The sequence below is a fragment of the Lactuca sativa genome, chromosome 4 (genome assembly GCF_002870075.4).
Source record: "Lactuca sativa cultivar Salinas chromosome 4, Lsat_Salinas_v11, whole genome shotgun sequence".
NCBI classification, from domain to species: Eukaryota; Viridiplantae; Streptophyta; class Magnoliopsida; order Asterales; family Asteraceae; genus Lactuca; species Lactuca sativa.
In genome coordinates this window covers 264,698,242-264,721,520 of record NC_056626.2, presented here as the reverse complement: position 1 = coordinate 264,721,520, position 23,279 = coordinate 264,698,242, and the positions used below count along the sequence as shown (strand labels likewise).

Genomic DNA, 23,279 nt, shown 5'->3' with positions numbered 1-23,279 from the left:
CGTTTATCAAATTATAGTTATCTGTTTATGACTGAATTTGTATAATTGTTTCTTACAAATGTATTTTTCTTAAAGTATTCCATTTTTTTATTTTATTTTTGTATTTCGTAATTTATAAATACAGTTCACAAACTGATAGTCATTTTTTGTTAATTCAGAAAAAAAAGAAAGATAAAATGGTTCTTTATGATTTATTCACCCCGAAGATAGAATTTGTTCGTACAACATATTTTTGAAAAAAAAAATATCATTGCTTTAAAAAATACCTCATTAAAAGAAAACAAATATTTTACCCGTTATTAAGATCTTATTAACAATTACAGAGTATATATTAATTCGTATAAAGCTGGTTGGTGTGGCATTCGGTTACTTCGGCGAACACCGGGCCGAGCCCTCGACATGCCGAGCTCAGCTCGGCAACTCGGTGAGGACGAACAGATGTGAGAGTTTTTTTTTTTTTTTTTTTTTTTTTTTTTTTTTAACCCATTTATTATTTAAACATTTTTTTCAAAAATTACCCTTTTTCCAATAAATTATATCAAAAATATAACCATTTTATTTTCCAAAATTTCAGATTTTAAACCCTTAATCTTCAACTATAAATACCCTCATCCTTATTCACTCTTCACTCTATTCAAATCTCTTTAATTATATTTTCTTAACTTTTTTATTTTTCCATTCTTTTCTACACCTCATCCCAAAAAATGGTTATTGTTTGGTCGACCGAAGAAGAGATCTTACTCATTCATTCATGGATTGATGTAGCAGAAGATCCACACCACAGTGACTACCCTTCAACTACTTTTTCGAGTAGAGTCGCCGAAATATATAACCGCCAAGCCCTTCAACCACGAAGAAAAGATTTACTCTACGCCAAATGGAAAAACGCACATACACTCGCAACTCGGTTTACTATTGTGTTTCGTAGGGTGATGCATGATGCCGGAAATGGTGAAAACGAAAATATTTTGCTACAAAATGCTCTTGAGGCTTACCGTGCTGAAACTGATAAAGATTTCAAGCTTGTTGAGTTTTGGCAAATTGTGAGTCAGAGCCCCAAATAGCGTGATGTTTGAATTTATAGTGTGATGTTTCTGAATTTCTAGTATTCTTGTGATATTTTTAACGTTTTTTTTTTCTATTATTATTTTATTTTTTATTTCTAGTGTGATTTTTTTTAATTTCTATGTTTGTTTTAGTGGAATTTAAGTTTTAAAAAAAATATGTTTGCAATATTTATTTTCTAAATTAATTATAGATAGTACTACATATTTAGCATGACAAGTATGACAATCCATGCCTAACAAATGGTAAGTTTTGGTAAAAATGACATAACATCTACGTGGACTGTGGCAAATGTAACACCACACCCACCAGCCTAATCAAATGACTGCTATAAAATGTCCTTAATATTTTATCCAATTCAACCAGAATTTATGGATTACATATACAATGAAGTAAGTTTGACCAATTTGACTTCGAAAAGCTACACCATACACGCGACTTCTTCTAAATCAGACCAAGCACAATTTGGGTAGAATGACTTTATAATAATACATTAGCCCAAGAAATATAAATGAAAAGTCTTAATCCAATTAGGCCTCGCTTTTGACATGTTCGAGAACTAGCCAACATGACACCAAAATGTTGAAAAGTAAAGTTTGGTGATATTTGACCCTTTGAATCAACCAAGCAAATTTATTCACTCATGATAGTAGTTATCCCTTTTTAGTAATGATATACTAATTCTGTCCCAAAATTATAATTCATCTTTTCTTTTTGATTTGTCCTAAAATAATAATTTATTTTTAAAAATAAATAACATTTTTACTAAAATACCATTTCATTATTACTTAGCCAACTAAGCATTTAATGGAACATTAAATACAAATTAAGGACAAAACTGTCATTTTATTATATAAAGTTAGTGATAATTAATGCTTTTCTTAATTTGTGTGTTTTTTGTCTGTGGACAATAATATTGAGACGGAGGGAATAGCACATTAGTTTTGCGTATATATGATTATTCTTGGGGTTTAGAATCGAAAGAAACAAATGAAGCATGCAATCACAACAAAACAAAGGAAGTTTCGGGTTTGTATAAGGAAGATTGTTTTTTATTTTTTATTTTTTTTATTATTTTTTTTAAAAGAATCTCTTTATCTTTCTATACTAAAATAATTTATTTAAAATAATCGATTAATAATTATGATTTTTAATATGAAAGTTTAATTAATCTTATAACCATGTTTTTACGGGTTATAAACTAATATCTAAATAAAGACCTCAAATTATTAAATAGATACTTTTTATTAAAAAAACACCTCAAAAAATTTGTTAACTTTTTAAGATATAATACTTTAAGTAATGATTAATATCACTTTTTACATTTTTTTTTAATTTTTACAATTTTTTTCGAACTTTTTTTAATAAAATTTTATACTTCTTTTATGCAATTTTTTACACTTATTTTACAATGTCTTTTTACAACATATTTAAATTTTTTTACAACTTATGAAGATTGAAAAAAAACATAAAAAATATTAGAAAAGTTCGAAACGTAAGTAAAATTGTTTAAAAATAATGATTTCTTTTTAGATGTTTTAAAAAAAAGTTTATGAAGTTTTAAAAAATGTTTTTACAACTTATGTTTTTTAAACCTGTTTACTTAAATTTTTTTTACAACTTTAATACTTTTTACAAATTCTTTTAATTTTTTACACCTTTTTTTTAAAAAAAAATTGAACTTCTTTATTATTACTTTTATAAACTTATTTTACAATGTCTTTTTACAACATCTCTTTAAGTGATGTGTTTTTTGTTTAAAAAATAATTTAATGAAAGTCACTAACAAATATCACATATTAAAATATTTTATTATTATTATAAAATAAAAAGAACCTATAAAACATAATTTATTTACTGATATATTATAATACTTGTTAAAAATTTATTTATTTATATTTTATAATATTTATTATATAAAACAACATACATATATAAACTATGATGTACCGGGTATATATAATGAGTGCATTGTTAAAAGTTTAACAAAAGTTATTAACAAATATCATGAGAAATCTTCAGAAAAGTCTCAATATTTACGGAAAAGTTACACTTTAGTCCCAAATATATTTTTTTTAATGAAAAAGTCCCGAAAACCGGCAAAAGTTTGCAGTTTGACCCTTTTTGACCGGTTGAGACCGGTACCAAATTAATTTGGGACTATTTCGTAAACTAATCCAAAATATTGGGACTTTTCTGTAAACAAAAAATATTAGGACTTTTCTGTAAACAAAAATATTAGGACTTTTCTACAAACAAAATCCTTATTATTATTGTTATTATTATTATTATTATTATTATTATTATTATTATTATTATTATTATTATTATTATTAAAAATATAAATAAGAATACTATTTTTTGAACTTGTTATTATTAATATTGTTACTAATACATATAAATGCATTAAATGAAAAAAGAATATTAATGACATTGTTTAAAGGTGGAGGTGGAGGAGATGTTGATGCTTTTAGCATTGAAATCATGAATGTTTGTTTGTATATTTTTATTTTGTATATGATCATTTGACATTTGTTGTTATTGTTTTCAATTCAAAATAATAATACTTAACAATTTAAAAGAAATTGCATATTTGTAAAATTGTTTATAAATAGTTTAAGCTAGAATGATTTCTCACTTTGTATATAAAAATGTTTAAGCTGGAAGGATTATTTTCCAAATCCAACAGATTCACTACAAACATCTACATAGGTAGCTCATATCAAAATTCAAAAATATTAATTACAATATTTTTTTTAATAAAAAGCAATAGGACATGTTTTTTAGATTAATACTTTTGAATTTTGATTAATACTTTTGAATTATTCTTATTAATTTTTATTAAACAAAATATTGTAATTAATACTTTTGAATTTTGATATGAGTTACCTATGCAAATGTTTGTAGTGAATTTGTTGGATTTGGAAAGTAACTCTTCTACCTTAAACAATTTTATATACAAAGTGAGAAACCATACTACCTTAAACTATTAATATGCAACTTCTTTCAAATTGTTAAGTATTAATATTTTGAATTGAAAACAATAATAACAAATATGAAATGACCATATACAAAGTAAAACTATTCAAGCAGACATTCACGATTTCAATGCTAAAAGCATCACCATCTCCTCCACCTCCACCCTTAAACAATCTCATTAATATTATTTTTTTCATTTAATGCATTTATATGTATTATTAACAATATTAATAATAACAAGTTGAAAAAATAGTATTCTTATTTATATTTTTAATAATAATAATAATAATAATAATAATAATGATAATAATAATAATAATAATAAGGGTTCTGTTTGTAGAAAAGACCTAATATTTTTGTTTATAGAAAAATCATAATATTTTTTGTTTACAGAAAAGTCTCAATATTTTAGATTAGTTTACGAAGTAGTCCCAAGTTAATTTGGTACCTGTTTCAATCGGTAAAAATGGTCAAATTGCAAAATTTTGCTGGTTTTCAGGACTTTTTGGTTCAAAAAAAAAAATTTCTTTGGACTAAAGTGTAACTTTTCTGTAAATATTAGGATTTTTGTTATGTAAAAAGAAAGATATAAAACAATTGATATTTTAAAGATACCTTCAAAAGAGAAAGAAGATTCTTATCATTTAAATTAACATCGTTAAAGAACTTATTCAATATAAAATCAATCAAGAACAAAAAACAATAAAAAAATCTAAAAGAATAATAAACAAATAAATTGAAAAAAGAAAAACTTAAAAAAATAAAGGTTAGAAATAGGGATGAGTTATAGAACCGGAAAACCGGATCGAAACCGGAATCGGTATAACCGGAAAATGCTTAAACGGTCCGGATATTCGGTTTAAAAATTAGTCTTATCCAGAACCAGTATTTCGGGTTTTAAAACCGAATTTGTAAAAAAAAAAAAAAAACGAAACCAGATTTAATGAACAGGAACCAGATTTATAAAAAAAATGGAACCGGTTTATTGGGCCCTAAACCAGGATTTGAAGTGTTACCGGTCGATTATGCCTACTAATGAATTAAGAATAGACATATCATAATTTTTTTTTGCATCAATTTCCCTTATTATAGTATATCATAGCTTTTTTTAAGAAAAAATATGAAGAGCAAAGACAATATCGTTGACTGTTCAGTACATGGATTCCTTTGGATTCATAAAATGCATGCCAAATCTAGTTTCCAAGACTATATCCTCTACGTGTTGGTTTTTTGTTTTGTGTTTAATTTGTGAAGGAAAATTTTAGATCTTGAGATAAGCCACTCACTTTACCAATCAACAATGTCTAAACCATGAATGAAGGGACATTTGTTCTTCTAAATGTTAAAAGATTATGATCCGTTATGACAAAATTGCAGAGAAAAATACAAAGACGACAATTACATCAGCTCATGCTCAATAAAATATTTTAATAATACATTTAGGCTTGTTAGGGGTGGTATTTTTAGGTCTATGTTAGTGTTACTAAATACTAGTTGAGATTAATAATGGATGGAAGCAATGTCTTAAAACCCGGGTTTTTATTTGATCCGGTGTGATGACCGGTTCACGGGTCAATCGGTTCAACCGGACCATCAGGTTAATCCGATTTATGGTCTTTTTATATTTTTATATATTTTTACTTTCCTGCATGATGCATAAACATATAAAACCAATAATATGATGTCCACAAAGTTTAAACATTGAAGAAACCGCAAACAGCTCGTTGTTTTGGCGTTCGCTACTTGGATCCAACTATCCAAGCCCTATTAAAACGGGTCAATCCGGATTTAACTGTTCAACATAAGCGGTCGAACCGCGGTTTAGGGGAAACCCGGCTGGTTCGATCCGGTCCGTATTTTTACAAAAAACCGTTCTCAATTGACCCGCTTTCTACCCCGGGTCACGGTCCAACTGGTTGAACCTGCCGGGTCAACCCGGGTTTTAAAACATTGGATGGAAGAATTGGTGTGGGTGTTTTTTAGTGAGATCATTTGATCGACAACTTTTTGACGGTTTGCATATAAGTGGTTTAAGAAACGAAGAAACAACAAATAAAGTCACATATAAGTGGATCAAAAGAGTTAACATTTATTTTACAAAATGATACTTTTTAGTATTTATCTTTCGATTACAACAAATTTTCTTTTTGTTCCAAAATTGCGGGTTGCCAGTTATTTCCGGGTCTAATACACGAATCCGGTTCTAAATGCCAATTTCCGGTTTCAACTGGTTCCATACCCACTTTACCCAGTTTGATACCGAAATCGAACCGGAACTGGTTCCCGCATACCGATCCGGTTCTCGGTTCTTATAAATCGTCAATTCCGGTTTCCGGGTTTTCCGGGTCTACATAAACCGGTCCGGGTTTATAACCACTTTCATCCCTAGTTAGAAGTGTTTCCAAAGGCAAGAGTGGACCGAGCCAAATGATATTGAATTTACTCAGCTAGAGTAACGACTAATAAGTAATCCAATTTCTTTTGATTTATTTTTAAAGGAAATATTATATTATGGTATAAAAATTATACTTTTAGATGTTTTTTATAATTTTATAATAGTTATTAATCAGAAACTCGTGTATTATACACTCAGAATAAAAGAAATAATAATGAAATAAAAAGAGGTAGTCATAATTCATAAGTTTCTAAAGATTTTTTGTATACAACATTTGATGTTCTATTGGTAAGTTTATCATCTTCATCTAAAACTAATAGTTTAGCCATTCTTTACTTTTAATTTCGGATAATATGTTGTTTTGTGGTGAAACTATAATATACGCTGTTTATTGGCGTAAAAAGCCATAACACATCGTTTCTTTGGATAAAAAATAAAAATATGTTATTATTTCTAACTATAAATAAAATTATATTTCAATTTATTGCATTTCAAAAGTTAGTTCAGTCAAAGATTACCTTTTGCCCGTTAGTAAACAAAAATTGTTAGAAGCAACTTACTTATATTCCTTGAAAGATAATAGCAATGTACTTTCTTTGCCATATCCATTAACCTTATATTTCACTTTTATTACTAAAATAAGTTTCAGTCCTATGACAAAATGGTAATGCACCTTGCCTTTTATTCACAAAGCATTGTATCATTATTATATTCCTTGAAAGATAATAGCAATATACTTTTTATGTCATATTTATTAACCTTATATTTCACTTATATTTGTAACATCTTAAAAATTATGACAAAATTTTTCATTTTTAAAACCATATCAAAATCCATAAAGCATTCAAAACACAGTTTCCAAAAGTCATAATCATAATTAGAGTATCCCAAAATCATAAATCAAGTAAATATTAAGAATGATGTGTACAATCACGCATTCGCCTTGCCCCTATTCTCAAATGTACATGAAACCATAAAATCAAACTATAAGTCAAAGATTAGCGAGTTCCCCCAAAATACCACCACACAAACATATAACATCATGCATACCACGTCCACAGCCATCGGCCTGCATTACCCCCGAGCCCACAACATAAGTCTAGATTTCCCTCTTGGCCCACAGTTTATGTCTGGATTGCCCCAGAGCCCACAACATAAGTCTGGTTTGCCTTCCCGATCCTCAGCTTATGTATAGATTGCTCCCATGTTTTTAGCTTCTGCACAGAACATTATTGCCTCAACCCAACCGTATTGTGTCGACATATGCAACAGATAAACATATAACCAGCAAATAGATAATCATGCAGATTTACCAGTCTAACAGAACATTACAATATGAAAGCATCTTCTATATCAGAATACATCATACAACCTAGTGGGCCGGCATTGGTGCCTTCGACTTACAAATATAATGAGGAAAAACTCACCTCAATCAATTGTCAGAGAAAACATGAACTAGAGCTGTTGTCACCCGAACTCCTCACACTATTAATTCAAAAAGCTTTAAATCAAAACCGAGGTAAAAATCTTAAACCCACAAGTACTTAGACTAAGAATAACTCTTTTAAGGGAAAAATACCATTTTACCCTTCCCGAGACCTACCCTCACAATTGACCGAAAGTCAAACGGGTCACAAAGTCAAAGGTCAAACTCCTGTTGACCCATGCAATGTGTACTCTAGCTCTACGCATGACGTAGAGCCTTATCCATAAGATGAGGCTCCACTAGGCTATGCGGGGCGTAGCCTAGATTGCACACTGCATACGCCTCAGACCCTAAAACTTCACATTAAGGACTTATTTCCTTAAGACCTTCCACCATTCAGATCTAACCCTAATGAGCATTCCAAATCATAGTCTCCAACTTTATGCCTTTGCATGGCTAAAGAGAGTTCAAATCCAAAACCCTAGCTTATTACACAACCCTAAGATCCATAACTCATGGATGGATGGAAAGAAAGGACCAAGATTGCATTTTTATGACTCCATGCATACAAAAATTTCTGAAAATGATACTCATAAGATCTGGAGTAGCTCATACCCAATTAGACAAAGAATATGGGACAAAAGGGACAAAAACCTAAAAACTAACAAGATCTAACAAGACATTCATCATGTTTTGAACTTTTTACCTCCTGGAGAATACTTATGAGATGCAAGTCCTAGATCCACAAGACTTGAAGCTTCTAAAGTGCCCTTTAATGGAAAACTTCCTTCAAAGATGAACACAAAACACTCAAAAGAGCTCAAAACTCACAAATGAAGATCAGGGTTTCGAGACGGCTACTCAAAGGGAATGGAGGTTGATAATAGAAGCCCTCAAGGGGGTTAGAGCCTTTAAATATGGATCAAAACCCCGAAATTGGGGTTTGTGCTCTGGGGCGCTATGCGCTGCATAGCTTGAACTACATAGGACATAGTTCATTAAATCCTCGAATCCAATATTCCTCCTATGCGTTGCATGGGAGGTTACATCACACCCTGCATACTGGCCAAAATCCCAAAGTTTATATTTTAAACAAAGATGAAAGTTTATGTGAAGGACTTGGTGTTACAATTCTCCCCTACTTGAATCAAACTTCATCCTCAAATTCCGATGTTGCAAATAGCTCCAGGTAATGCTCACGCATCTTCGCCTCGGGCTCCCAAACCCACTAGGAACCCTTTCGATGCTGCTACTAGACCTTGATCAAATGTAACACATTGTTGCGCAAGGCCTTTATCTTCCTGTCTTGAATCGATACTGGCCTCTCCAAATATTTCAGACGCTCATCAACCTGAATGTCATCCAAAGGGATCACCGATGAATCGTCGACCACACATTTCCAGAGATGGGAAACATGAAAGGTGTTGTGAATCTGGCTAATCTCCTTAGACAGGTCCAATCGATAGGCTACATTGCCTACTTTGGCCATTACTTGGAATGGTCCAATAAAATGGGAACCCAACTTGACCCTCTTCCTAAAGTGTATAACACCCTTCCAGAATGATACCTTTAACAAAACCATATCCTCGACCGGGAACTCTAACTCAGATCGCCTTCTGTCGGTGTAACTGTTGATACATGAAAGTGAACCTCTAACAATCCAAAGTTAAACCTGAACTGAAGTCCAAGTGTATTCTGAGATGTGAAGGGTTCCAAAGTCAAGCTTCTTCTGAGATGAAGACTTATCCGAGACATTCCTAGTTTTCAATGTTATTAAGTCTATAAAAGATTTTAATGTTCCTTTTCATTTAGTACTTGTTTGATTTTACAGTTCATGGGACAAAATCGAGTAAATCCTGTGTGTCAGCTTTTCTGACTTATCAGATTTACATTCTCCATGTAAGTCCTGTATTTTGTCTTATTATCTCCCCTCTCCTATTTAAGGAGATCAGTCGTCCATGCATTGTAACCGTTTTGAAGCAATATTCTCTTTCACATTAAATACTAAATATCTTGCAAGTCAAATTTCTTTCCCTATCATTCTCTTCGTTCTTAAGTTATCTTTACTTTGTTCCTACTCATTTTATCTTACTTAAAGATTTTGTTGAATACTTTGTTGATCTTCATACTTCAAGACAAGACTAGTTTACCAGACTTGACTGGACCATAATATTATCAACATACATTGATCTTAAGTTAATTTAAGGTTTGAGTTTTCAAACCTTGTCCGCACACTAAGTATTGCCTTTTAATTGGTATCAGAGCCTAAGTGGTTGTCCTTTGAATCCATAAGATCAAACTACAATTGATCTGGGATTACGTTGGTATCTCAATCATTTATGTGTTCAAGATAAAAGTTCTTCTATATATCGCTTATGCTCTAATAGTTAACTTCAATGATCGTTCCTAATCAAACTCAACAAATGTATTCAATACAAATAGCAAATAACATGGGTTACTCAATGCGTGCTATATTGATAGATGTTGAAGAGTATGATCACTGGAAAGTTAGAATGGAGAGATTTTTACTTGGTAAGGAAAATGTGAAGAGATATGGAGATCTGTGAAAGAAGGTCCTCATGTTCCTATAACACAATTGGTCAGAGATACTGCTGCTACCCTCATGGGTCAAGAAGAACAACATCGAACACCTCTTACTGAATCATACATCGAAAAGATTTATTCATACCATATTGCATTCTTAGAGATGGTGTTTGGTGTTCCTCCATCTCTCTTTGAGCACATTAAGTTGTGCAAATCTGCCAAAAAGATTTGGGACACTTTTCAAGACTTGTTCAAAGGGTCTGAGAACATGAAGGATAAGCACTTGACTTCTGTCATAAACAACTTTGATACACTCACCATAAATCTCGGTGAATTAATAGCCTCTACTTTGAATCGTTACAAAATCGTTGTGAACAACATGGTATAGTCAGAACTCCTCTCGAGTACAACCTGAAGTTCATCAACAACCTCAGAAAAGGATAGGAATGTCAAGTCATGTCTTCAGAGCAGTGTTGCAGAAATCGGCCTAATCGGCCGATTAATCGGCGATTAATCGTTAATCGGACCTCCACCGATGAGATTTATTGTTAATCGGTCACTATAATCGGGTTTGGTCAATACAGGTCGAAGTCAGAATTAATCGGACTTAATCGGGCCTAATCGGACCTAATCGGATTTGGTCAACACAGGTCAAAGTCGGACCTAATCGCCGATTAATCACTTTTTTTGTAGGATTAAAATTAGATTTATAAATTGTTGAATAATTTTCTTAATAATTAATGGTCCCCGATTAATCTCCGGATTAATCCCTGTCTAGCCGATTATTCCCTAATCGTTAGTCCACCGATTAGAGGCCGATTAGCGATTTCTGCAACCATGCTTCAGAGTAACGGATATCTGAAGAATCTGAAGCTTTATTGTGACAACCGTCAAATTCAAGTCAAGGTCAACAAGTCAAAACCGGTCAACTTAATTTGTACTTGAATGTTAAAACTTATTCTATGTATAAAATGTGCATTTGTATGTCACGGATTCAAGTGTCTCGAAGAATCTATGTGTTATCAATGTAAAAACCCTAAAATGGGAGTTAAACGCATCAAAATACGACTAAGGACCCTTTCGGGGACTTAAAACAATCATAAACGAAGCATAATGGGGTTCACGAACCTTGCATTATGAGATTATACGATAATACTGGCTAAGATAAAATCTCTCCCAAGTCTCTCCAAGTATGTGAAATCTCTCCCAAATCTCTCCAAGTATGTGAAATCTCTCCCGAATCTCTCCAAGTATGTGAAATCTCTCCCAAATCTCTCCAAGTATGTGAAATCTCTCCCGAATCTCTCCAAGTATGTGAAATCTCTCCCAAATCTCTCCAAGTATGTGAAATCTCTCCCAAATCTCTCCAAGAATGTGAAATCTCTCCAAGTATGTGAAATCTCTCCCAAATCTCTCCAAGAATGTGAAATCTCTCCAAGTATGTGAAATCTCTCCCAAATCTCTCCAAGTATGTGAAGTCTCTCCCAAATCTCTCTCAAAATCTCTCTCAACTTTTTATAGTCATCCCGACCCTTAACTTGGCCAAAAACCGCTCGAAACAGTGAGTTATATCGAAAAACAGCTAAATAGAACCGAAACCCCTCTTAGGAACTGTAACACCGTAAATTTCAAAACAATTTTTCTTTTGAAAAATTATAATTCTCAATACATATTTCACAAAACATCATTATTAAATCACAAAAACATAGCTCCATGTTTAATAAAATGATAATCCAGGATCCTCTTAACTCTTTCTCTTGTGTGTACAATCAAGTCGGTGCCGTCCTGCGATCCAAATAAGAAAACCTAAAACACATAACACATAACACGGTAAGCATGAAGCTTAGTGAGTTCCTCAAAATACCACATACAACACATATTAGCCACTCGAGACTATAACTCTATTTGACCCTCTGGTCAATGTGTCTCAGTGGGACCCTCCAGTCCCATAACTCTGTGGACCCTCTGGTCCTAACTCTGTGGACCTTCCGGTCATAACTCTGTAAACTCTGTAACATACATAGCATAAATCACATAGAAATAATGCAGTTTATCACATCATATAAATGGCATACAAAATACTCTGTCACATAACTCTAATTACCACTCTAGGTAAAGTATAGTGAGAATACTCACCTCAGATGAAGAACAGCTCCTATAATCACTGCTGCTACATACCGGACTCTAACTCTGTGCCAAACCCACAATAAATCTCAATTAGGAGCTAAGTCCAACCTCCCACTCATTGGGTCTAAAGATAGACCACCTAACAGCCCATTAATACCCTAAGCCCTTTGGGCCCACCAAAGCCCAATAATAAATGGGTCCTTACACGACCCAATTCCCAACCAAAAAGGCAAGCCAAACCAAGGGCCCCAAAGCACATATATACACTCCGCCGGCCCAAGACTCTATGCATGAAGCCCAAACTCCAAGCCCAACACTCAAGGCCCAAAACATCACTTAGCCCAAAAGCCCACAGAGGGGTTACGCGGGGCGTACCTCCTTTGGTACGCTCAACGTACTCAAGCATGCACAATTCTGATCGGGGACCCCAGCCCAGTACGCGGGGCGTACTAGGATTACGCTGGGCGTACTCTCAGTTTTGCTTAAATCAATTTCTGGGTCTTAACCCGTTAATACATTAACTCATCTCTTGGATCTGGACTTCCTAACATCTCCTACTCCTTAAAGTTATCGACTTCAAGCCTTTGCATGGCTGATAAGGTCACACACATAAAAACTCTTACTTTCTTAACCCAAAATGCTCATAACTCATGCATGGGTAGATTCACACGATCAAGACCTTATTTTTACGGTTCTCCACCACTAGAAACACTTAAAAGGACAGGTTATTAAGCTCTGGAGTGCATCAACTCATAAATCCTCAAGCTTGGGACCAAAAACCCTAAAATGGACCCTAACATGCACAAAACAAAAGAGAGGGAAAGCTTGGAGCTTTATACCTTCAAATGGTGCTCTAGCCCCAAGAAAGCTTAGATCCACAACCTGCTCTTCAACTTCACTCCCTTCCATGCTCCTTCTTAACTCTTAAAAGTCCACAAGAACACAAACAAGCTCATGATGGACACCACAAGCTTCAAGAACGAATATTAGGGTTTGAGAGGGTTTAATAACTGAGGAAGGTGGCCAGCAATGAGACCATCTCTTTCTTTTTATAGGGACACTTCACTTAATTAGGGTTTCCTTCTGTGCCTAGTACGCCCAGCGTACTAGGTGGCTCTTGCTTAAGAAACACGTGCATCTGTACGCTAAGCGTACGCATACATACGACCAGCGTACTTCGCTGCCACACTTCTCCACTTTAGAGGCTCATCTTGCCAAATCTTCACACTTCCATAGCTTCTTTGATAAATTCCGATTCCAAAGATCCTCATACCTACGGAAAGGTGATGAGATGCTTTACGATTCCAGAAACTCGCCACAACCCGAGACTTCCTCATGCCCGACTCGTGGCCCACGAACCCTAATCATGGACCATCCGAATTAGGATGTTACAAGAACCGAACCTCTTAGGAATTGAACCTCTTAGGAACCGAAACCCCTCTTAGGAACCGAACCTCTTAGGAGCCGAACTTGTCAGAAGCAAACCTCCCATTCTCGGACCGAACATGCATTAGAACCGAAACCCTCTTAGCCGAAATGGACTGAGGGTTCGGTCTATTTCGGTTCCCCAGATACTTCGAACCGAGACCTAACCTTCGGCCCCCCCCTCGCACATTTGGTTATTCTCCTTCCCTTTCGGTTCCTTCTTCCCTTCTCTCGGTTCTCATCCTCTTAGAGTAGAGCCTCGCAGGTTCGGTCCTTATTGTCCGGTTTTCGACCAAATTCGCTTCCTAAGCTCGTTTTTGACGTTTTTGAAGGGATTTTTTTCACCAAATTCATATTTTTACCATTTTAAGCCCCCATAACTCATATTTTATTTATTTTTCAAAGATTATTAATTAAAAATCATTATTTTATAATAATAGGAGTATTCTAGCCAACAAGTGGGTCAAGTGTGCCCACTTGCCTTCCATGTGTCACCCTCTCATCTTCCACCTTATCCACATCACACAAGCCAATGCACACATCACTTCAAACTCTCAAGTTGCTCTAGCAACCTTCTATATAAAGAAATCCCTGGAGGATTTCTTGATTTACTTGCTCTAAGTACCACATAAAAGTCCTTTAGTTATAATCAGAATCTCCTGGGGGGAGAACGTGATAGTTGTGTATAGATCTATACTGGGTCCGACAAACCCGCACCTGAGCTGCTTGCAACAACTAGACTGGCAGGTCTGTGATGACAAGTGTCATAACTTTCCGATGCTTGAAGAACATCACATTCAAGGCCATCTAGTCTTTAGTATGATTATGTAACGCCCCGTTCTAAAAGTAATTATTTATGGATTCCCGAGATCAAGAGTAAGGGTGTTTCGGTCATTTATGGGCAAAGGATTTCATTCAAGAAGGTTTCGGACCGGGGTGACTTGCTAGAAGCGTAGGGCTTCTCGCCACCTTTTCTTGGATATACGGTTCGTCGGAAACGGACTTAGAATAAAGGAGTTATGACACTTTGAAGATATTGACATTTATGGCATTTAATGGAAAAATTTGACAAGAAAAGGGGCATGCATGCTTTTGGACACCCGTGGCTACGCCCATCGTAGTGAGTCTTTGGATCGCGGAGGTGTGAGGCGTACGCCCAGCGTACGCAAAAGTTCATTAAACCCTAATTTGGGTTGAGCCACTATAAATAGAACATAATGGCTTCAACCCTAGCCCCCATATCAGCCTCCCTAACCTCAAAAGAAACCCTAAAGCGTTCCAACCTCCATTTTTAGAGATCTTGGCCTTGAAAAGCTCATCTTGGTGGTTTTAGCTTGGAAGAGAAAGGAAGAAGATTGGGAAAGAGGAACCTTGGAAGCTAGAGCTTATAGATCTGGGACAGGTGTTTCATTTCGGACCTCTTCAACGTAAAAAGATTTGATCTTGATGAATAATCTCTTAGATCTCTCTTGGTACAGTTTTATGGACTTTTTGGTCCCAAGAATGCATCTTTATGACTCCAGCACGTTTCTAAGTCCAGGGTTGCCACCCTTAGTATCATATGAGTCCTCTATGCAGTAAATTTTCAACCTTTAGGGCTCATTTGTGATCACGCATGAGATCTAGCCACCTTTATGGAAGTATGATGTTATATTTCAAGTTTGGGTTCATTTGGTGGGTTGCAAGCCACCAAGTAGCGGACTTTATAGCTTAAGACATCTTAATGGACTTGGATCTGTGATTTTACCACCTGGTTTAGAGTGTTAAGCACTTAATGAGGAAATGACTTAGTAGAGCACTACGCTGAGCGTACGTGCAGGTACGCCCAACGTACCATCATCGAGCCTGTATGCTAAGCGTACATTGATGTACACCCCGCGTAACCCTGTTTGTTGGGTCATGTGTTTTGGGCCGTGGTTTGGGGCATGTTTGGGTATTTGGGTCTTAGTGGGCCCACATAAATCATATTATATGGGCCAAGGAATATAATTTGGGCTTAGGGTGAGAACCATTAAGGGATTGGGCCCAATTTAGCAATTGGGCCATTAGTGGGTCACTAGTGGTCTTGAGAAGCTTTTCTAGTGTTGGGCTTTTCATGTTGTGATTTTGGACCTTAGTCATGGACCAGATTGGGTTAAGGGTAAAATGGTCAACTTAGCCTTAGAAGGATATTGTTTTGGGGCTAAGTGTTTTTGTGGCATTGATAGTTCGAGGCGCTAGAGGAGCAGCGGTGCGGGGATTGTCAGATAGCAGTCAGAAGGGTACCAATAGTGTTTCGGCAGTTCAAGGTGAGTTTTCCTCACTGTACTCAAGGGTCCAAGGCACCAAGGCCGGCCCTTTGAATTGTTGTTTAGAGCTTGCTATGTTATGTGATGATATGCTTGCTAGTATCCTGGTAGATAGGATAGTGATATGAGGATATGCCTTGTTAGCTTAGTATCCTAGAGAAATGGGTAGTTGTGTGATGGATAGTTTTGTTGGATCAGCGCCCTTGTAGTTGGGTAATGGTTATTTATAGACCTGTATTTGGTCTTGCTTTTGTACGCTGGTTGGAGGTTACCTACGGGTTATGTATGTTGAGCAATAACAGAGGGTATTCCATCCCGACAGGATGATAGGTCCCTAGTATGTTGTTTCTGTAGAGTGTTATGTGGTTGCCTGTTATGTGTGCATGTTGACTAGTGTAGATTGGCATTCCAACCCGATGGTTGTGGGCCAGGAGTATTCCATCCAGGTAGGATGATTGGACTCATAGTAGTTTGGCATTCCAACCCGAAGGTTGAGGGGCCTGGGGTATTCCATCCAGGTAGAATGATTGGACCCATAGTAGTAGTAGTTACTGTATGTATAGGAAGTGGGGCATTCCAACCCGATGGTTGTGGGCCAGGAGTATTCCATCCCGGTAGGATGATTGGACTCATAGTATGTTGGCATTCCAACCCGATGGTTGAGGGGCCTGGGGTATTCCATCCTAAGGGATGATTGGACCCACAGTAGCTATTGTTGTACGTATAGGTGTTTGGGCATTCCAACCCGATGGTTGTGGGCCAAGAGTATTCCATCCCGGTAGGATGATTGGGCTCGTGATATGTAGGCATGCCAACCCGATGGTTGAGGGCCGCGGGTATTCCAATCGGAAGGTTGATTGGACTCGTAGTATGTTGTTCTTTGCTGTATGCGTATGTTTATGTGTGTATGGGTACTTTGGGGGAACTCACTAAACTTTCGGGCTTACAGTTGTGGCTTATTGTTTCAGGTGCTTCAGGAGATCGTGGCAAGGCGAAGGCGTGATCGTACCGCTCCTCACATTTTATGATATGGTTCTGGGGAAATACTTTGATGTTTAAACTATTTTGAAAACAAGATGTATGAACGTAATGGTTTTTGAATGAAATAAAATGTTTTAAATTGGTTGAAATTTTTGGTCGTTACAGATTATAACATCTCGCATGGAATATTAACACATCATACAGTTCACGGAAATTCTAAGGCTTTATACAAAGGAGTTTTATTTAAATATAAAACACACATATAAGTATGACGATTTACTTACACATACTAAGCCTTGTTTCATTTCAGTTTACCACAAATCTTTTAGAAAATATTGGATTTTTTGGAAACAAACTTGTAACAAACGTTAAGGAAACAACATTCATTTTTATAAAATACTTATGAACTCACCAACTTTATGCTGATGCTCTCTTTACAGAACAACTTGTATTCTCAGGTAATCAATAATACAGGTAATCGCAAGATTTCTGATGCCAAGATGCTAAGGCGTAGATTCTTTTGCTACATTTTATCATCATATGTAATTTAATTGGAAACATGTATTTTGGAAACAGTGTAAACTTTTTAAATTATATCTATGATGGTTATGTTTTGCTTTCTTCACTATGGTTATGATACTGAGCATGACGTCATCTGCCCCCGAATGTTTCCGCCGTTTTGGTTTGGGGGTGTGACAGATTGGTACCAAAGCTTTGTTTATAGTGAACTAAGTATATCGAACCGCATAAGATATACAAACTATAAACACAACGGGACAAATTCTCTGACATAGCTTTTCAAAAGTACTTTTAAAAATAAAATTTTGTATTTTTATAAAAAGTACACATACAACCGCACTCATCAATTCAGTATCATAAAAGTATCAAGACAAGTTGGACACCATGGTCCAGCTTCGGGGTATGTAGTCAGATCTTGGATGAATCTAGCCTGACCAACTATATTTAGCCAAGGTAGGACCAATGTATGCCGAAGAAGGATCATGGTGAGCAACAAGTCTGCAACTTACCAAAGATTTCAAGAATCAAACTTAAAATACTATAGGAGTATTTTAACACAAAAAGCCGTAATAATCACAACTATGATAACTAACTTCTTATTCCCAAAAGTTTCTCGCGACATTCCTCCTTATCCCTATTCTCGCACAGGTACGATGGCAAGATTTCATTTGCCGGGGGATCCATATTTCCCCAACCAAGGGAATGCTGATTGGATCGTGGAGGACCCAGAGGAAGATCCCAAAGAAGAACCCATGGAAGAGGAAGAATCAGTAGACGGTGAAGAAGAAGAAGAAGAAGAAGACTCAGATGGAACCGATTCAGAACCCGAAGTTTACAATCCACACCCTGCCCCTATTCCTCCACAACACTACCAGGGCCCGACGCCCCAATGGGCCAAAACTATACATCGATGGAGCCGAGAGCAAGGTCAACGAGCTCCCTATGGCATGCAACGGGGTTTCTACGATCTCGGTAGAGGAGGGTCAGCCGAGCGAGCCCTCCCTGTCATTGTTCACCGTGTCACACGCCACGAAGAGCAAACAAGAGTTAACACCCGACACGTCATGGAAGTTGGTGCCACCAGCCAAGTCAATTCCGTTCGCATTCGCCGTTTGGATGATGAACACGATCAGACTCTAGACCGCATCGAGCTTCTTTGATGGGAAATGCTTGCGACCGGAGCTGAAGTGCAAGAACTCCGAGAACATCGAGCCACTTTTGAAGGACGCCTGGCCAAAGCAGAGCGCCAAGCAGCAGAATCCCGAGCTAAAATGAGGAACTTCGTGTCTACACTTTGTGATCAGAAGAGCTTCAACCACCGCAAGTAGTATTGCACTGCTCGCTCCAGTTTAATCTAGTTTGCAGATAAATATTACTATTATTTTCTAGTATTCTATGTCCGATCCCGCGATTTAAGTGTTTACACTTCTGGGGTCTGTTAGGCGGTCAAAATCTTTCCATACATTGATGTAGCCTAGACCCTTATAGGGTCAAATTTTTTCAAGTATTGTATACTAAGTTATATCAATGATATTGACGCGCTAATTGGGAACACTACATCAAATTCATAACATGAATTGTTTTCAGATAAAAATTTATTGCTGACCAACCTATGATCGCCCGAGGTATAAATCAATGTTATATGTAATCGAGACCATGTTGACTTAGAAATGGTGGTTCCACCTTGGATCCTGTTCCTTGTTTGGTTATGGGCCCAGGGCAGACCCATTAGATTCGAAAATTTATTTAATCTTAATTACATGTAAATATTATACATCAAGTGATTGTTGGATGGACCTGGTATGGATACTATCACAGACATTTCATGAGAATCAATACTATCAAAATTCATAAAGTCTATATTTCATTGTTTATAGACTTCTAGTATGAATGAATTCTTACAACATTTTTACAAGTCGGAATCATGATGCATATAAAGAACTAATAATGTTTAGTTTAACACTCGACTTGTATCAAAGACTTATTGTCTTTTCATTCTTGATTATGGAAGAAAATGCCACCTCGTAGAAATCCTAGATGCGACGACGCAGCTGAGACTGCAACACCCCCACCACCACCTCCTCAGTTCGACCCAACCATGTTCCAGGCTGCGGTGGCGGCCGCAGTGGCAATCGTGGTAGCCCAAATCAACCCTAGTAATTCAGGAGGTGCAGACAGTGGTGCCTCGAATTCTAATAACGGGGACGACCAGGGACGCTCGAGAGAGTGTACCTACAAAGACTTTACTAACGCCAAGCCCAAAACCTTCAACGGAAGCGGAGGTGTCATAGCGTTGCTACAATGGTTCGAGAAAACTGAGACCATTTTTGAAATATGCGCATGCCCTGAAGCAAGCAAGGTCAAATTTGCTTCATGTATATTCTCCGAAAGAGCCCCCACCTAGTGGAAGGGTCACGTTAAGGCACTAACGCTCCTGGTGGCTAATGCGATAACATGGGAAGATCTGAAAACCATGTTAATGAAGGAGTACTGCCGTAGGGGTGAGATACAAAAGCTGGAAGAAGAATATTGGGGTCTTAAAATGACAGGATCTGACATCCTGTCGTACACCTCAAGGTTCAGCGATCTAGCCATGCTGTGTCCCGGGATGGTTCCTACCGAAAGCAAGAAGGTGGAAAGATACGTATGGGGATTATCTCAACAACTCCAAGGACACATATTGGCCTCAAAGCTAACTGCCTTCGACAGTGCCAAGGAACTGGCACATCAACTCATCAACCATAACGCCAACCATGACACTGTAACGACCACCTCCGAGCAAGCAAAAAGGGGAAACAACAAAAGAAAATTTTGGAATAAGAAAAAGGGCCATCCTACTCAAGACCCTGCCAAGAAACAACAAGTGGTTGTAGTGCACGCCGCCACAACCACTGCCAACCCCACAACGATAAGGCAATACGCCGGGAACCTGCCCAAGTGCAACAAATGCAGCTACCACCACAACGGTGCATGCCGTGAAATGCATTGCACCAATTGTAACAAAAGGGGGCACATCGCCCGATTCTGTAGAACTCCAGCCCAACCGAACGCACAAGCTGCCAACGTCGGAGCAAGCCGAACCTGCTATGGATGTGGAAAAGCAGGACACCTCAAACGTAACTGCTTGAAGGCAAGAAACCCCAACCCCGGCGAAGTTGGCAGAGTTCTGGCGATAGGTCATGAGGAAGCCATCGCAGATCCAACGGTGGTTACTGGTACGTTTCCCCTCAACAATACCTACGCATGCATTCTTTTTGATAGTGGCGTGGAGAAAAGCTTCGTGAGCCACCAATTTAAACGCTTGCTTAATCAAACACCACAAACACTAAAAGACACATTCACCATAGAAATGGCTAACAGAAAAATAGAGAACACTAACGATATTTATACCGGGTGTACCCTCACCTTAAACAACCACTTTTTCCAAATCTATCTTATGCTGGTCACCATAAAAAGTTTTGATGTTATCATTGGCATGGATTGGTTATGCCCTCACCATGCTGAAATCCTATGTCACGAAAAGGCCGTTCGCCTTAATCTTCCAAGTGGCGAAGCTCTCGTCATTTATGGAGACAAACCTAGCTCAAACTTTTAGATCATCTCTTGTATCAAGGGTCAAAAGTATCTCCGCAAGGAGTACCACGCCTTCCTAGCCCACGTCGTAGATAATGGTCAAGGAATAAAAGACATTAAGGACATTCCGGAGGTCTGCAATTTCCCCGATGTATTCCCGGAAGACCTTCTAGGAGTGCCCCCTCCTCGACAAGTTGAATTGCGAATCGACTTAATTCCCGGAGCTACCCCCATAGCCAAATCGCCATACCGTCTAGCTCCATCCGAGATGCAGGAACTGTCCAGATAAATGAACAAACTACTGAGCAAAGGCTTCATTAGACCAAGCTTCTCGCCTTGGGGAGCACCGATTTTGTTCGTTAAGAAGAAGGACAGATCGTTCCGTATGTGCATTGACTACCGTGAAATAAGCAAACTGACCATCAAAAACCGATACCCTTTGCCTCGAATCGATGACCTCTTCGACCAACTACAAGGAGCGAGTTTCTTCTCGAAGATTGACCTTAGATCTGGATACCATCAACTACGATTTCAAGAGGAGGATATTCCCAAGACAGTGTTCAGAACGCGCTATGGTCACTACGAATTTGTAGTGATGCCTTTCGGCTTAACAATTGCACCCGCATCGTTTATGGACCTGATGAAGCGGGTGTGTCGACCTTACTTAGACAAGTTTGTAATTGTTTTCATCGATGATATACTAGTCTACTCCCGAAGTAAGGAAGAACATAGCCAACATTTACGCTGAGTCCTGGAGACGCTGAGGGTGGATAAATTTTACGCAAAATTCTCAAAGTGCGACTTCTAGATTCGAGAGGTGAATTTCCTCAGACATGTAGTCAGCAAGGAAGGAATCCATATGGACCCTTCAAAGATCAAGGCGATTGAAAGCTGGGCAGCACCAAGAACACTCATGGAGATCCGACAATTTTTGGGACTTGCCGGTTACTATCGAAGATTCATCCAAAACTTCTCCAAAATCGAAAAATCCCTCATCACCCTGACTAAAAAAAGAGTGACGTTCGCCTGGGGAGATAAGCAAGAGGCTGCATTCCAAACACTAAAACAAACTCTGTACAGTGCTCTGATCTTGTCCCTACCAGATGGAACCGAAGACTTTATGGTTTACTGCGATGCATCGAACCAAGGTCTAGGGTGTGTGTTAATGCAACGAGGAAAAGTCATTGCCTATGCCTCAAGACAACTGAAGACACACGAGGTAAACTACACGACGCACGACCTTGAATTGGGAGCAACAATTTTCGCCCTAAAAATCTGGAGGCATTACCTTTCCGGAACCAAGTGCACCGTCTTCACCGATCACAAAAGCCTCCATCATATCCTCAATCAGAAAGAACTCAACATGAGACAAAAACGATGGGTAGAATTGCTAAATGATTACGAATGTGAAATTCGTTATCACCCCGGGAAAGCCAACGTGGTTGCAGACGCTTTAAGCAGAAAGGAGTACTCGGGCCGCCGAGTAAAGGCATTAGCCATGACCATCCACTCACGCCTATCCGCAAAAATGAAGGAAGCTCAGGAAGAAGCCTTGAAGCCAAAGAACGTGACAGGTGAAGCATTGAGAGGAATGGACAAAAATCTTGAAGTCAGGGATGACGGAGTTCGTTGTCTCGTGAACCGGATCTGGACATCAAAATTTGGTGGATTTAGGGACGTTGTCATGGACGAAGCTCATAAAACTCGCTACTCCGTGCATCCCGGATGAGACAAGATGCACTTAGACCTCAAGAATATGTATTGGTAGCTGAACATGAAAGCTGAAATAGCTACCTTTGTGGGCAAGTGCCTGACTTGCGCCAAGGTTAAGGTAGAATATCAAAATCCCTCGGGACTACTTCAACAACCAGAGATTCTCGAGTGGAAGTGGGAGCGGATTACGATGGATTTCATTACCAAGTTACCTAAGACCACGGGTTGACTTGAAACCATCTGG

The 23,279-nt window shown here is 37.4% G+C and overlaps 3 protein-coding genes across 3 annotated transcripts; all 3 read left to right on the top strand.

The window, feature by feature from the left end:
- Nucleotides 1–18,402: 18,402 nt before the first annotated feature.
- LOC111893139 (uncharacterized) lies at nt 18,403–18,909 on the top strand. The gene has a single exon (XM_023889205.1). The coding sequence runs from the start codon at nt 18,403–18,405 to the stop codon at nt 18,907–18,909; it is 507 nt and encodes a 168-aa protein (XP_023744973.1).
- Nucleotides 18,910–20,222: 1,313 nt separating this feature from the next.
- On the top strand, nt 20,223–21,344 carry LOC128133620 (uncharacterized). The gene has a single exon (XM_052771129.1). The coding sequence runs from the start codon at nt 20,223–20,225 to the stop codon at nt 21,342–21,344; it is 1,122 nt and encodes a 373-aa protein (XP_052627089.1).
- Nucleotides 21,345–22,685: 1,341 nt separating this feature from the next.
- LOC111893140 (uncharacterized) lies at nt 22,686–23,051 on the top strand. Its single transcript, XM_023889206.1, has one exon. The coding sequence runs from the start codon at nt 22,686–22,688 to the stop codon at nt 23,049–23,051; it is 366 nt and encodes a 121-aa protein (XP_023744974.1).
- The last annotated feature ends 228 nt before the right edge of the window (nt 23,052–23,279 follow it).

Bases quoted from the DNA above. Each gene is read 5' to 3' on its own strand.
- LOC111893140 (XM_023889206.1), top strand. From the start codon at position 22,686: ATGAGACAAAAACGATGGGTAGAATTGCTAAATGATTACGAATGTGAA.
- LOC111893139 (XM_023889205.1), top strand. From the start codon at position 18,403: ATGGCAAGATTTCATTTGCCGGGGGATCCATATTTCCCCAACCAAGGG.
- LOC128133620 (XM_052771129.1), top strand. From the start codon at position 20,223: ATGTTAATGAAGGAGTACTGCCGTAGGGGTGAGATACAAAAGCTGGAA.